Here is a 14,936-nt window from a genome sequence, read left to right on the forward strand (position 1 = left end):
TGCCGGGCACCGCAGGCAGGGTGGGTCATTGGCACTGGGGCCAGAGGCTCTGGGTCTGTGGGGGCTTCCTCCTGGGGTGGGGGGTGGAGAGGCACTCCTCTCCTGCCGCTCAGAGCTCTGCAGCTGACAGGGAAGCTGGGTCAAATCAAGACAATGGCCTGGCAGGGTGGGGATGGGAGCCCATCTGGAACCCTGGCTCAGAGAGGAGGTTCCATCTGGGGAGCAGGGGCATGGAGAACCACTCAGAAGCAGAGCAGGGGAGGATGCCCAGGCCTTCCTCGGGAACATATTGCAGAAAGCTCTGCGCCAGGCCCAACTGTTGGCCCTTCTTTCCTCTAATGCTGTGTCCCTTTCCGGGGTGGGCTATGTCCAGAGTGCCTGCCTCATGGTACCTGGATGGGGAGCCAGCCAAGGCTGTCCTTGAAGTATAGAGATCTCTGGTCTTTGCGGAATGCAATGGCGTTTTGGGTGTTCAGCCTCTCAAGCTCCTCCTGGTTGTTGACGACAAAAATCTGCCAGAGAACACACTGGTGAAGATTTCAGAAAACACTTCTATAATGGGCAGGGAAAAGCTGGAGGAGGAAGCAGAATCTCTATCCCTGGGCTCATTAACTATGGGAGGGGCGTCTGCATATCACGCTCCAGCATTCCTCCTGAAATAGGGAGGAAGGTCTTGATGCCTACATCTTCTCAATCCAGTTCCAACTGTCTGAGTTTGCAGTAAGACTATCTATGATTTGGGGCACCTGGGTGGCTCAGCTGGTTAAGCATCTGCCTTCGGCTCAGGTCATGATCCCAGGGTCCTGGGATCAAGCCCCGCATCGGGCTTCCTGCTCAGCGGGGAGCCTGCTCTCTCTCTCTCCCTCTGCCCTTCCCCACTGCTCATTCTCTCTCTCTCTCTCTCTCTCTCTCTCAAATAAATAAATATCTTTTAAAAAAAAGACTATCCATGACTTAAATTTTTTAAACATTTAAAATGCCCCTAAGACTTAAATAAAAAGGTGGTATCATCTAATCAAGTAATTCAACATCTGGAAATGATTCTTAACAAAATTGTTATACTCAAAGGTGTTCATTAGTTTTATTTACATTAGTGAAAAGCTTGGGAGAACCCTATAAATATCCGACAATAAGACATTGGTTAAATAAATCACAGCACAGCTGCATGTTGGATGGATGATTATGTGTCCACTCACATGATGAACTGATGTCCAGGGTTATCTCAAAATAACCCAAGGGAGGGTGGGCAGTAGAGAGTGGGTGTAAAGAGGAAACAGGATTAGCCAGGAGTTGATAAATGTTGAATTCAGGTGAAGGATACAGAGGTTTATTACACTATTTTTTCCGTTTTTTTATTTACTTGAAATTTTAAATAACTTTTTGTTCTTAAAAAAAGACAAAGAAAATACTCCAAAATGCACCCACAACCAAATGGACAATTTGGTTTCCTACTTTTGATTTTCCTTTATTTTCCAGTCTCCCATAATGAGTGTGTCCCAAGTATAATGGGGAAATCCGTTTTATTAAAAGGCTCTTACAAAGCTCTGAGAAGGTCAGGTGAGAGGTCCTGATGGAGAACCAGCCCAGATTTCTCCTAGGAGCCTTACCACAGGAACGTGCGGGGAACTGGACCCAAACGTGGATTCCCTGTAGGAAGGGTTATTCACAGTCATAGGGGTTCCACAAAGACAGCTTCCTGGAGGCCCGGGAAATCCTCTGTCCCCTTTGGGTCCCATCACAAGTTGTCCTAGGAAGTAACAGATTGCTGAGTCACTTGAATGAAGGAAGAGAAAACCAAATAGTCCTGGGAGAGGTGAGCAAACTTCACAACAGGAAGAAGGTCAAAGTCCACAGTATTTTAGGGTAGTCCTGGGGGAAGAGGTTCAAAGAGACTCTTGTTCCAAAATGTGGAGGAGGTGATGTTCTCCGTGGGTCCCTTAACCATGAGGGGTGTTGCAGTATCTTCTCCCTTCCCTTTCTCTATACTTGAGAAACAGTCATTCTACCTCCCAGACTACCTTGCATTCAAGGTCTGCGATAGGAGAAGGGTAGGCATCTGGGAAAGTCTATCCTGATACAGGAAAAACATTGCTGGTAAGAGACAGTTTCCTTCTCCTTCCTGTCTAGAAGACAGACAAGATGTCTGGTGCTGCAGCAGCCACACTGCAACCATGAAGTAACAAGTATAAGAAGAGAAGCCAACACACAGGAAAGACCAGAACCTCATGGGACATGGGACCCTAATGGTGACCCTTAGAGGCTAAACCAAAGCCAGCCATTGTCCACCTCTGGACTTCCTTGTTATATGAGAAAAACAATCCCCTTTTTGTTTAGACTATTATTAACAAGGACTTCTTGCTGATGAACACATCGCTAACTGAGAGCTTTTATTATTATTTTTATTCATTTTATTTTGTTCTTATATATAAGATCTTTACAAAGGAATTTCTGAAGGTGGATTTTTTTAATTTCTTCTGGAAGAAAATGGCATGTTGGAAATGCTCCACATACTCATTGTCCCCTGATACTGAGTGTCCTAAACATACATGATCAGGAAATTTACTCCCTGCAGTGTGGGTGGCCTGCTAGGGTAGTAGTTTTCATCCTGACTTCTAAAGGCCCTGATGCCCAAGCCACAGCCCAAACCAATTCCATCAAGAATGCTGAGAATAGAACCCAGGCATCTGTGGCTTTTAAAAGCTCTCAAGCTGATTCCAGTGTACACTGAGGTTGAGAACTGCTGGTCTAAGGAAACAGCCTTTGCACAGCCATTCCCCCACTGGATTGTTCTCTCTTCACCCTCCATACCTCCTAGCTTCCTCCTGATCTGGGTTCCAATATTACATCCTCAGGGAAAGCTTCCGAATGCTCACACTCAGGCATGTTTACCTTAGATACAGTTTCACAGCTCCCCATGCCTTTTCTTCACTGCACTTCTGTCTGTGATTTCTGTATCTTGTGAGATGAGGTAATTAAGGTCAATCTCCCCCAGTAGAACGTAAGATCCACAAGGGCAAGGTTCGTACCTGTGTTCGTTTACCACGGTTGGACATGCAGTAGGGACAGGATACGGGCTTGATGACCGAATCAATGAATGAATGTAGACTAACTGGTCCTCAGAAAAGACTAAAGATCATCTTCGGGTTGGCTGGAAAGAGCTAGAGCAAGAGCCCTCCAACAAGAGAGGAAAGAGAGGGAAGACGGAGAAAGGAAGTGTGCCTCCTCCTGGGAAAGTAAAGGGGAGTCTGGAGACCAGGAAGTCTTTGCTTTCAGGCTGTATAACTTCCAGGGGAGCCAACAACTGGGGACACAGTTGGCAGATCCCAGAAGGGCAGAAAATAAAATGACCCCAGGGGAGAGGTCTGGTCAAGACCCCAAGGAAGCAGCTTCAGCTAGAGGAGGAGACCCTAATGGGAGTACCCTCCCCACAACCCTTCCAGAACACATATCTTCCAGAACAGATATGTCCAAGATCAGAATGTCAGCAAGGGGGGAAGGGAGGCTTGCCAACATTTTATCCCAGGTTGTGGTGGAAACTTGCATCCAGTGCTGCAGGAGGAGCTCCAGTCTTGTGTTCTGATGTTTTCAGCACAGCCTGGAGAGACAGAGACTCCACTAGCCCAGGAATATTCTGGGTACTCATCACGTGGGGAAACTGAAGTGGGAATTTCTATAACCGAGGACGTGAGAGTGGCTCTGTGACCCCTAACAACTCCTCCAGATCCGTGGCCTCAGAGCGATTCAGGAGTTTGTCCCATTATCCCGCTAGTTTAGTGGGGATGCTGAAATGTCAATTCATGTTCGACTTAATGCTATGCCATTCAAGAGACAAACGTCCAAGAATATTGATGCCTGCAGGAAGCTGGCGATTCCCAGGTACCACAGTGATTCACTTAGACCCTGTCTGGGTGCTGGAAGGACTCAGCCAAATTTGTAATTTGGTTATTGCAAATTACATCCTAGAGGCATTTTGCCTTATTCCCTCCCTGCCTCCCAGCACCTCTTTCTCTCTAACTTGGGTACTAAAGAGCTCCCACCCTCTCCACTGGCCCCAGCACCGTCCTGCCCCACAGCACTGGGCACCAGAACCAGAGGTGGCCTCCTGACAGGACGACAGGATGGGGCAGGGTGCCTGCTTCCTGCCACCACTGCAGTTTTCCTGCAGCTTCCTTTCAGCTGTTAGAGGACATCTGTCACCCCTGCCTGCTGGTTTCTTGCCAGGAGGCACTGACGGGCACAGCAACTCGAACTTCCCCACCCCGGCCTCTCAGAGCTGGCCTAGTGGGCCTGGCTGATCCATCATCCCTTGTAGCCAGAGGCCCTGGCTTTCCATCGTTGCCCAGAGAGCCTCCCACCGCCACGGGCTGTGCAGTGGGAGTGGGCCTGAGATGGGAAATCTGGGAGAAGGGGGAGGCACCACAGAATAGTCTCCACATCACCCCTAGCTTCCACTCTGCCTCTGCAGAGGCCACATGGCTAAATGGAAAGGTCTCAGGCCCAGGAGCCACAGACTAATTCTAGGCCCACCAGTCAGCTCTGTGACCTTGGGGAAGTCCCTTTTCTCTGAGGTTCAAAGTTCTTTTCTATAAAGGGAGTGTTGGATAAGACCAGGGTTGTTTGACCTGTGGTCCACAGAGACCAAGCACCTCCCAAGATGGATTTGGGGCAGGGGTCCTAGAACTCTGGGAAGCAGTTATACAGAATTTTGGGTTTAGATAGACACATGTTTCTCCTGAGTGGGCTTGGGACTTTTATGAGCCTTCAAAGGTAGTCTCAGGCATCACTTTTGGGGCCTGCTCCCGTTCTTGATAATAATCCAGCTGGCCCCTGGCCCAGGGAAGTTCTCTTTTAAATTCCTCCCTCCTCTTCTTTCCCTGCCCTACCCCAAATGTTCCCAAAGAGCAGGATTATTGCCCCATTTTCTTCAGTCCCTTCACTGAGAGGACCCCCAGAAAGGAAGTGACTCAAAAGAAGGCACAGGAAGGGGACATGAGTCAGAAACAGACTGCTTGGCTGCCATGCAATAACGCAGAGGGGACAGATTGAGAACCCAAATGGCCCGGGTCTGTGAATGCCTACAGTACCTGGTCCTGCCCATCCCACCTGCCAGGTGCCATGGGGACGCAAAGCCGACTTGGCCATAGACGCTGCCTCAAGGACTTGCCATCTAGAAGGAAGATGAAACACAGCTACAGAAAGAGTTAGCAGTGAAGGGCCACAGCAGAGAGGCAATATGTGACTTGGGCCCAGGGGAAAGAGGCGCACCCTGTTGGGGCCTTGCTGAGGAGAGGGCTGTGAAGGAAGGAGATGGCTTCATTGGGTGCACCAGAGGATGATAGGGATGCTATTTCAGGCCATGTTGACCCAGAGAGACTGTAGGAATATGCTCCAGCTCAACAGAGAGCAGAATTGGCTGGTGGGTAAAGGGCGGTGACGCTGGGCTCTGGCAGAGGACAGAGTGTGGGGAATGGGAGGTGTGCATACCAGGCTAAATAAGAAGGAGCTGGAAGACCAAGGAGGGAAAACAGAACTACAATGGCCCTGCTAAAGGGATGGGGTGGCAGTCCCCTGGAGCCTGACAAAACAAAACAATGGGCATCTGAGTAGGTTGCTGGGGTTCCCCAGGTCCTGCCCTCACCCAGCCTCAGACTCCAGGAGGGAACTGAGGTTCAAGTCCAATGAGGGCTGGCCTTTACAAACAGACACAAAATGAGGGCTGGCCTAATGACCTCTCTTTGCATCTACACTGCCCTCCCCCCACCCCCCGCCATGATCCTGGCTACTCCTCAGTTTTGTGAGCTGCTCAATACCCCAAGGGCCAAGAGAGTCCCTTCCAAAGACAAAACTCAGGCCTCACATCACACTCTCAGTCCCTGGGGTTGGCAGCTCATGATCATGGGGCTTGAGGGGAATGTTACGTGCGCCAGAACCGAGGAGGATGAGGACTACAACAGACCCTTGAACTGAAATGGTAATAAAAATTGCTTGGATTCCTTTTGTATAACTGAGGACAAAGGACCCTATGTAGTAAACAGTCTTCTCAGGCCCAGAGATGCTGTGTCTATACAGACAATGTGCTATGAAAGGTCGTATTTGGAGCTGACAAAGGTACAAACTAAATAAAGCCTTTAGCTCATCAAATTAAACAAGGTAAGCAAGGTAGCAGTGTTTCTATCCCTCTTCAATGGTAGACTTTGATTTCTTTTTATGATTTCTTTATATGTTCAGTATAAACTAACAAGGACTCTTTAATAACACTACATAAGACAGAAAGCTCTGCCACACCATCTTCTAGGTTTAAGAGAACTGCTTGGAGTTGTGCAAGGTTTTTTTTTAGAAAGAGGTATTTGTTGATGAAATATGTGCCGGTTATTTTTCACTTGAAGTATAAAATGACATCACCAGTGTAATCAGGGTTCCCTTTGTTTTCTCCTCTATTTGTTCTCTAAAATCCTACAACAGAATCAGGATGGTGTTTACCTCTCTTGTGTTAAAGTTGAAAGACCCAAACTGTGGAGAAATTATAAATATGTTAAAGTGCCTCTAGTAGTTTCTAGCTCAAAACACAAGGCATCTCCGCAGGCATCTCCTTGTGCCCTCTCTGGGGAGGTTGGCCAGGAGGGCGACACTGTAGATCACGTGAAGCAATGTAGCTCTTACCTGTGGTTGGGGGGCCCGGGGGGCCTGGGGGACCTGGACGGCCAGGTTGACCAGAAGGCCCAGGCTTGCCTGGTGGGCCCATTACTCCACTATCTCCCTTCTGCCCCTGACAGAGAGAAAGGCAGAGCCTGTTATAACATGACAGGGCAAACCTCCTTCCCCATTTATGTCTAAATCAGGGACCACCTTGCAGGAGCCCAGGGCAGGATGCACGTGAGGCTTTGACCATCAAGGTCCTAAAAAGCTCAGGGCAGGGGCACCTGACTGACTCATTCGGTGGAGCATGTGACTCTTGATTGCAGGGTCGTGAGTTCAAAGCCCTACCTTGGGTATGGAGCCTACTTAAAAAACAAAACAAAACAAAAACTCAGGGCAAGTGATATTTGAGATTGTGACGGTTACAAGTTTGCAGACATTACTTCTTGCTCTCTCCCAGAAACATGGCATATGACTGCTGAAAGGAACCAGTCCAACCCACTCCCCTCACCAGGCAGAAGGGGAAAGAGAGGCCCAGGAAAGAGCAGTGATTCATGCAAGGCACCTAGCATTGAGGCAACAGACTTGTTGCCTAGGACTCAGGCCTCTGCTTGCTCGTCAAGACTATTTCAATTTTACTACAAGAGCCGTTTCCAACAAATGGCTCCCTGTTGCTCTCAGGATAAAGACCCAGATCCTTATTTCGGCCTACAAAGCACTGCATGGCTGGCCTTTCCAATCTTGTTCCAGTCTTCTGGTATTTTTGGTCTTCAAGAGCACCATGCCTTTTATTTCCCTCCTCCCTGCCCAAACTCCCTGTCCACTCCTCCACCTGGTTAACTCCCTCCCAGCTGTTAGCTCTCAGGTAAAGTGTCACTGCAGCACAGCCTTCCCGGACCTTGCTAGACCTTGCCAGACCAAGTGAGTTCTCCTGGTCACAGGCTCTCTGAACTTGGCCCCTTTTCTTCCTGGCATTTACCCAGGTCAGGAACACACCATTATTTGTGCAGTCCCTTCATCAACGTTTCTCTATGAAACATAGGCTCCCTGTGGGCCAGAATTTATCTTGTTCCCAGATTAAATGAAGGAGGAGGAAGATGTTGACAACACAAACGGGAAGTAGTTCTGTTGAGCTGGAAGTAAGAGACCTGGGTTTTCACATTGGCCATGAGACCCCGGATCATGCAAGTCATTGTTTTGTGCCTCAGTTTTCTCACCTATAAAATGGGCCATTATATTAAACACACACCTTCACAGCTTTGTTGTGAGAGTAATAAAGCTCCCAGAGGTGAAAAAGCCTGGTGATGGGTATTAAAGAGGGCACGTATTGAATGGAGCACTGGGTGTTATACACAAACAATGAATCATCGAACACTACATCAAAAACTAATGATGTAATGTATGGTGATTAACATAATAATAAAAAAATAAAATTAAAAAAAAGAAAAAGAAAAAGTGGTTTGCGTAGAACCAAGCATTGGCGGGGGGGGGGGGGGGTCAAGCTGACTATCATAGCAACTGGCTTGGTTTCATCTTTTTATGTGGTTAGAACTAAGGCCTGATTTCCTAAAGAGAGGCACACCTGGAGCTGTAGCCATTCCACACAGGATGTCCTCCTTGCTGCCTGTTCTGAGAGGGTCAGGAGCAAAGATTTCCTCCTAGGGCTGCTCTGAGGAATGACCCCAGAAACCAACGTCTGTAGGTTCTTCCCCCAGACAATTTGCTAATTGTCTGCTCTTGCGCTGGGCCTAAAGAGGACAGTGATTGATGCAGGACATTTTTGACCTGGATTCCCTTTCTACACTTGTGCCTTGGCAGGCCTGCCCAAGATAATGAAACATAATCTTCCCCAAATCTGGGAAGCAGGGTGGCAGGGCACTCCTTTTCCAATCACAACAGTGACACGCGACCTGCCACTTTGTCAACATGGCTCTGCAGTCTCTCCTGGCAATGTCTAAGGGGTTCTTAAATTCTTATTTATTTATTTATTTTTAGGAGTTCTTAAATTCTTAATATGGGACCTGTGAGGTCAGAGTTTATTTCCAATTCCATCCTGATGGAGGGAGTTCTTAAGCCTTTGCCCAGGCTAACACTTGCTAACTAAGATGGGTCCCAGAATAGCAAAGGAGGTCACACCATCTTAATATAGCCACGGTTAAGGCTTGTTTTTCTAAAAGCCACATCAGCTGACTATGAACACAGGAAATGTCACAGCTTGAAGGAGCTGGAAGCACTCCTTGATTCTGACACCAAACAATAATGGAATATTCTGTGTATCAGTCATTTGTTTAGAATAAGCCATGTCTCTATGAGCAGGACTCACTGAGCAGTGCTTTCCAGGAAAGGCATCCTTCTTTATTCACTTTACTGCCACAAAGCTTGGTGATGTCCCTCAAGGAAGTTGTTCTGTCTCCTTCACTGAAGATTTGTATGATAGAGTCAAGAGCAGTTTCCCCGAGCCTGGTTGAAGGCAAATGCTGAAGCATGAAGGTGAGGAGAGATGTGTGGGGAAAAGCAGGTCTCAGCTCTCTAAGTTCCAATGCTGCCTTGGAAGCTTGCTTGGCTGAGGGGGTCACTCTGCTGCCCTGTCCCTCAGTTTCCTTGTGGCTAGACCAAGGGAAATGGATGAGGTGGTCTCTACAATCCTTCTGGCTCTGAAATTCGGATCTCCCGAAGTTCCTTCCAGATCTCTGATTCCAGGAGTTGGGTCGACTTATGATAACCTCCAGAAACTCTTAACACCACTGGCCCAGCAACATTCAATGTATAAGACCCTATGGTAGGAAACTAATTCAGGATTTAAAAAAAAAAAAAAAAGAAAGAAAGAAAAGAAAGAAAAGGACCATGGCGGTCTCCCAAGGCTAACAACTAAAGTATCTGCTGTCTAGACAGGCGGGGAGGGTTTGGGGCGCACTCGGCTTGTTTATAACATCTTGTAGGAAGGATGAACTCATTTCTCTCAGCTCCCACACATGGTCCTGGGGTAGTTCTAAGATTGCTCTGACTGAATCATTCTCAACAGTGTCAGGAAATAGCCTTCTTGTCTCAAGCCGTCACCAGGAAAAGACAAACACTGTCCAAGAAAAACACCAGAAGGACCGAAGCCAGCAGACTTCTTGAACCCCAAGCATAAAACATTCTGCATGGAATCAGCAGTAGGGAAGAAAAAGATTTTCCTTCTTTTTTTCTCCTTTTCCTGAGCCAAGTTTTTAGGGAATTGTGGCATCACTGTGAAGTTATGGACATGCCAGCCATTTAAGACTTAGAAAACTGAACTGGACTACTGCAACTTCAGAAGTTATAGTGGAATTTGTATTCAGGTTGGAGGCTGTGTCATTCCTAAGTTCGCTTGGAAAAGACCAGAATTGGTTTCATACTGTTACCATTGTTTTGAACCCTGGCTACCTACTAGAGTCATGTGGAGAGGGGCACCTGTGTGGCTCAGTCGGTTAAGAATCTGCCTTCAGCTCAGGTCATGATCCCAGGGTCCTGGGATCGAGCCCCATGTCAGGCTCCCTGCTCAGTGGGGAGTCTGCTTCTCCCTCTGCCTCTGCCCATCCCCCTGTTCATGCTCACTCTCTCTCTCAAATAAATAAATGAAATCTTAAAAAAAAAAAAAATCATGTGGAGAGCTTTAAAAAACAACTACCCATGCTGGAGCCCCAAGCCAGGTCAATTATATCAGATGCTCTGGGAAGTAAGGCCTAGGCACTGGGGGTGATGAGAGGCAAACCTGGAACTACAACCATGGCACCTGAGGCAGAAAACCTGTATCTAATCGGCCCCCAGCTTACTCAGACACTAAAGTTTGAGCACCATGGATCTAGCCTAAGGAAAGAATGAAAACATAAGAATGGAGAAAGGTTTGCACCCAAAGATGTTCACCTCTCAGCATTATATATAATTTGGTTGGGCCTCTCTTGTCCAAGCAATCTACTGATTACTCATTTACAAAATGTGACTGCAGACATTTTAAAAAGATGTTTAAAAATGCTTAATGAGGGGGCGCCTGGGTGGCTCAGTCGGTTGTGTCTGACTCTTGGTTTTGGCTCGGATCGTGGTCTCAGGATCATGGGATCGAGGCCTCTGTCAGGCTCCGTGCTTAGCGGGGAGTCTGCTTGGGATTCTCTTCCTCTCCCTCTGTACCTCCCCACCCCTGACTTGTGCACATGTGTGTGTGCTCGCTCACTCTCTCACATATAAATAAATCTTAAAAAAACAGTATGCGCAGTGATGAGCAAAAATGTGTATGCTGTGATTTCAAGTTACAGTTTTAGGATACAACAACTATATATTGGATATAAAAGACACGAACAACTAGAAAGTTCACAAAGAAATAACACTGGAAGGAAGTACGCTGAAATGGTGATGTCTGGGTGTTAGGCCTTTAGATGACTTCCCTCCTATTTTCTGAATTTTCCAGGTTTTCTGTGATGAGCATATATTACACTTGTAATGGGAAAAGAAGTAAAAAGCCTACAAACTGACAACCAAAAAAGGAAAGGAATGCCTGTCCATTAGAGAAAAGATGAGGAGTTTCTCTGAGGCACTCAACACAGCTCTAAAGCCAGCTAAGGCAAATGGGCCTTCATCTTTCCTTTCCCTATCACATCACATGGTTTGACACCCGTGCCTTCTGACCAGGGGGATTTCAGAATGGACAACTTCCCTAAGCCCTTAATAGTGCCCATAAGGAGAGTGGAGTCACTTACAAGTTGGGGGTCTGATTTCTCAGGGGCCTGGGCAAAACCACTGTATCTTTGAGACCCAGAAGACCCTTCAACCACAAGGAGATATTTGGGCTGTTCTCCAAGACTCCATCTGTGTCTGGGGCATTGAGGCAAAAAGCAAGTCTTCTGGATGAACAACCAGATCCGGCTTCTATTCGCCATTGCTTTGGTTAAGATAGACCCATTCTCATGAACCAAAGATCTACTCTTACTTCTGGCCTTGGACACAGTTTGAATGGAGCGTTCGCTCCCACCTGCTTCAACCCTTGGCTAGCCTAGAGAAACAGGAGCTCCTGGGAGTGGTGCTCTTTCTGCCCGCCAGCCTCGAGGACACGGGGGATTGTGCCTAGGGAATATTCCTGATTGGCTTCAGCCGGCTGCCTCTCTACACCACCTGCCTACATCAGGAGGGTCTGACTTCAGGGGCATGGCAAGCCCTGGGAGACTTACCGGCTTGCCGCGTTTGCCTGGTCTTCCTCTGGGCCCTCTGGGTCCTGTTATCCCAGGCTCACCCTGTGGACCCATTTCACCCTGGAAAGGAGAAAAGGACGCAAGAAAGGAATTAGGGCATGCGGAGCAGGCACATCTCTATAGGTTCGTCCAATCATTGGTCATGAGGGCAGTGCCCCTGATCACTCTACACCTCTTGCAACTGGCCAGTGTGGGAAACTGGGAAAGTGATGAAATCATGTGAAAGGGAGATAGGTTTTTCAAGGAAGAGGAAGGGAAGGAGAAGGTTACCCCAGGTGGGTTATTTATTATCCGAGAGAGACAGCTGCTGGACAGCACACATTTTGGTGTCCCAAATCACAATCCTGAATGGCCAAAGTAGGAGGTTCCTGCATGTCAGTGACATGTGTGCCTGTGACATGGCACGCTGCCGGGGAAAAATGCTTTCTCTTTTGGTCGAAATTGTATGGTGTTTCATTTTTAGCATGAATTCCAATCTATGAGTTTTTGAATGATTGAACACAGTTTTGACAACTACCATCTTTGGAAATTTTCTCCACATGTAAGGACCTTTATTTAGGGTTATACATTTGCCTACTCTTCTATAAAAACTGGTTTAGTTCCAGCTCAGTTTCATTTGAGTTAGATGAAAACTGTGGGGAAAAATGTTCCAGACATATATTCATATGCTCAACATAATTATTGTAAAAGGCACGGAAAGCAATGTCAACAGTACTTTTAATTGAAAAGCCCTACTCTGAGCTATCAGAGCCAAATGCACCAATTGCAGAATTCCGTAGCTTAAGGCCAACCTTTTGTCAAACCCATTTCTCCATTATAGCTTCTCTCCTGCCCTGTGTTCTTCTGGAATTGCAGGGCCACCTGTTGTTTCTTTGGGTCAAGGACCCCACAGAACATCATTCCTACCTCCAGTTATCCCTCTAGAGCCCAGGATGCACAACCACCAAGCTAAGTTGAGCAAGAGCAACCATGAGAGTTTCTGTTAGTCAGCAGCCAGTGTCCATGAAGAGCTACCCCAGGCACTCAGAGAGAACAACAAACACCCAGAAGGCTCTCCACATGGAAGTCAGAGGAAGTAAAACACAATAGAAAATTTCAGAAAAAACTAATACAGAGTAAGGACCAAGCATAAAGCTCTGAAATTATCTGTCACTCAGCCAATGTAACAAATTTGTCCCTATCTAAGCCATCAACATCTTGCCACACCAAGATTTGTTCTTAAACCTGTGATTTCTTCCCAACTGTCATGTCCTCCAGCATCTAGACATTTCAAAAGTGTGGGAGGATAACACGGATTCTATGTGGCTACAGAGAGGTTTGTACAGTTCTCCTCAGCTGTTTAGAGGGGGTCTCGGGGTGTTTTGTCTGGCTTGGACAAAACAGCAGCATAAACAGTGTAAGTGGTTTTTGGTTTTGTTTTTTTGTTTCTTTTTAAAGATTGGCAGAAGGAAGTTTGGCCCCTCTCTTCATCAACTGGAAGCAGCCAGTAAGTTCTTGATCTAATTTCTAAGACCTAATTATTGTTATCATACCATCTTTGTCTCAAAGCAGCCTGCCATGAAAGGGAAAGAGAACTCTAGATGGCAAGTCTAGTAAAGGGTGCAGAGGCCAGAGAAGCTGTCACACTTAATTCCACAATAATTTATTATTCTTTGATGTTCACTCTTGCACTGAATGAAAACCTAGCCTAAATATTTTTAAATCAAATTATTTTTTTTCTCTTTTAATGTTTCCTTTAACTTGCTTATGTAATTATTTATTTTTAACCCAACATTCCACCTAGGGAATATCAGGAACTGCTTAAGGCAGTGCTAAATAATAATAAATTACTGTCAGATGATTGAAATTATTTAAATACGTTCTCCTGGCTGAACGTCAGACAAAAATCGTTTGAGTTTGGAAAAGAAAACTTTAAGATAAACTTGAAAAACAATTAGGATTCTAAGAAAGCATTCATTTGCATGTTTAAAGAATACTATGCTCTGAGACTTGGGGAAAAATGACAACCTCCCAGGTCAACTGGCTTTCAGCATGAGGAACCACCATTACAACGTTAGATAGAGGTGTTTTCAGTGGCCAGTTAGGTACGCTCTCACGTTCTCTCTTTATCCCCTGACACCTCCTCTCACCACCCCCCATTCTTCACCAGACCCTAACCCTAAGTAGAAGTTTCCAGAAATCTGCCAGTCAGTTGCCACTTTCACAATTTTTGTCGTATCTACACACCCCTCTATTGTTAGTTTTTGGATATTTTTCTTCAAGTCAACTGAATGAACTCCATATTTAGTAAGCCTTGTTCCCAGCTAGATATCCATGAAATCCCACTAAATATTTAACTGTTTAAATAAAAAATTTAACTAAAATAACTCTACGTACTGAGGGCTCCCTTGAAGAAGGTCTGAGTTGAGTGCTGCCAGCAATGGCCTTAGGCCAAAGATGCCTGTGCCTCACACTGGGGCCCTTGACCATGGCAGCTCAGATCTGATCCCTCTGTCATGATGCCTTCTGCTTCTGAATGTTACCATGGCCCTCTGAGAGGTAGGAGATGCAAAGAAAGGTCTCTCTACCCGGATGGGGTGTCCTCTCCCTCCCACTGAACTGGAGGGAGGTCTCAGACCATGTAGGCACCCTCTCATCAATGTGCACCGCAACTTGCTCCTCTTCCAAACCAGAACCTTCCATGGAAAAACCCACTTTCTCCGCCTGATGGACAGAGAGGCAGAGCTCTTTGTGTAGTGTGTAGGTCTAATTTGTTACCGAGGCCTCTTCTTAGTACTTTTAAGTACTTACTTTCTGCCCCAGCATTCCAGGAAATCCCGGGAAACCCTGTGAAGAGAGTGACACATAGAGTGACTATCTCTTAAGAGAGGGCCTAAGAGGGCCGTAGAAGAGTGTGGTCCACCATTTTCAAGATAAGAGCCCAGTCAATCACTCAGTCAGTCAGCCAGCTAGTCAGCTGGACAGCCCACAAGGGGCTGCCGCTTCCGTTGTAGTTTATCATTCCGTGCAAAGGCCATTACCTTTTCTCCTTTGGGACCCAGGTCACCCTTTTCACCTCTGGATCCCTAGGAGGAAACCACAGCAGAGAGTCAGAGTTAA

The 14,936-nt window shown here is 46.7% G+C and overlaps 2 protein-coding genes across 3 annotated transcripts in view; one reads left to right on the top strand and one right to left on the bottom strand.

Moving 5' to 3' along the window:
• EAF1 (ELL associated factor 1) overlaps window positions 1–14,936 on the top strand; it is a 56,536-nt gene that overhangs the window by 26,555 nt on the left and 15,045 nt on the right. The window lies entirely within an intron of this gene.
• The window catches only part of COLQ (collagen like tail subunit of asymmetric acetylcholinesterase), a 63,265-nt gene that overhangs the window by 11,313 nt on the left and 37,016 nt on the right, over window positions 1–14,936 (bottom strand). For both annotated transcript variants that reach the window (XM_028099265.2, XM_028099266.2), the window contains exons 9-14: window positions 14,858–14,902; window positions 14,628–14,663; window positions 11,817–11,897; window positions 6,661–6,766; window positions 1,608–1,747; window positions 393–512 (exon numbers count right to left, since the gene is read on the bottom strand). In XM_028099265.2, coding sequence (XP_027955066.1) covers window positions 393–512; window positions 1,608–1,747; window positions 6,661–6,766; window positions 11,817–11,897; window positions 14,628–14,663; window positions 14,858–14,902 — 528 coding nt within the window. The remainder of the gene's footprint in view (window positions 1–392; window positions 513–1,607; window positions 1,748–6,660; window positions 6,767–11,816; window positions 11,898–14,627; window positions 14,664–14,857; window positions 14,903–14,936) is intronic.

The sequence above is a fragment of the Eumetopias jubatus genome, unplaced genomic scaffold, assembly GCF_037043125.1.
Source record: "Eumetopias jubatus isolate StellerSeaLion01/CBP00866 unplaced genomic scaffold, mEumJub1_p1.0 scaffold_1, whole genome shotgun sequence".
In the NCBI taxonomy this organism is placed as follows: Eukaryota; Metazoa; Chordata; class Mammalia; order Carnivora; family Otariidae; genus Eumetopias; species Eumetopias jubatus.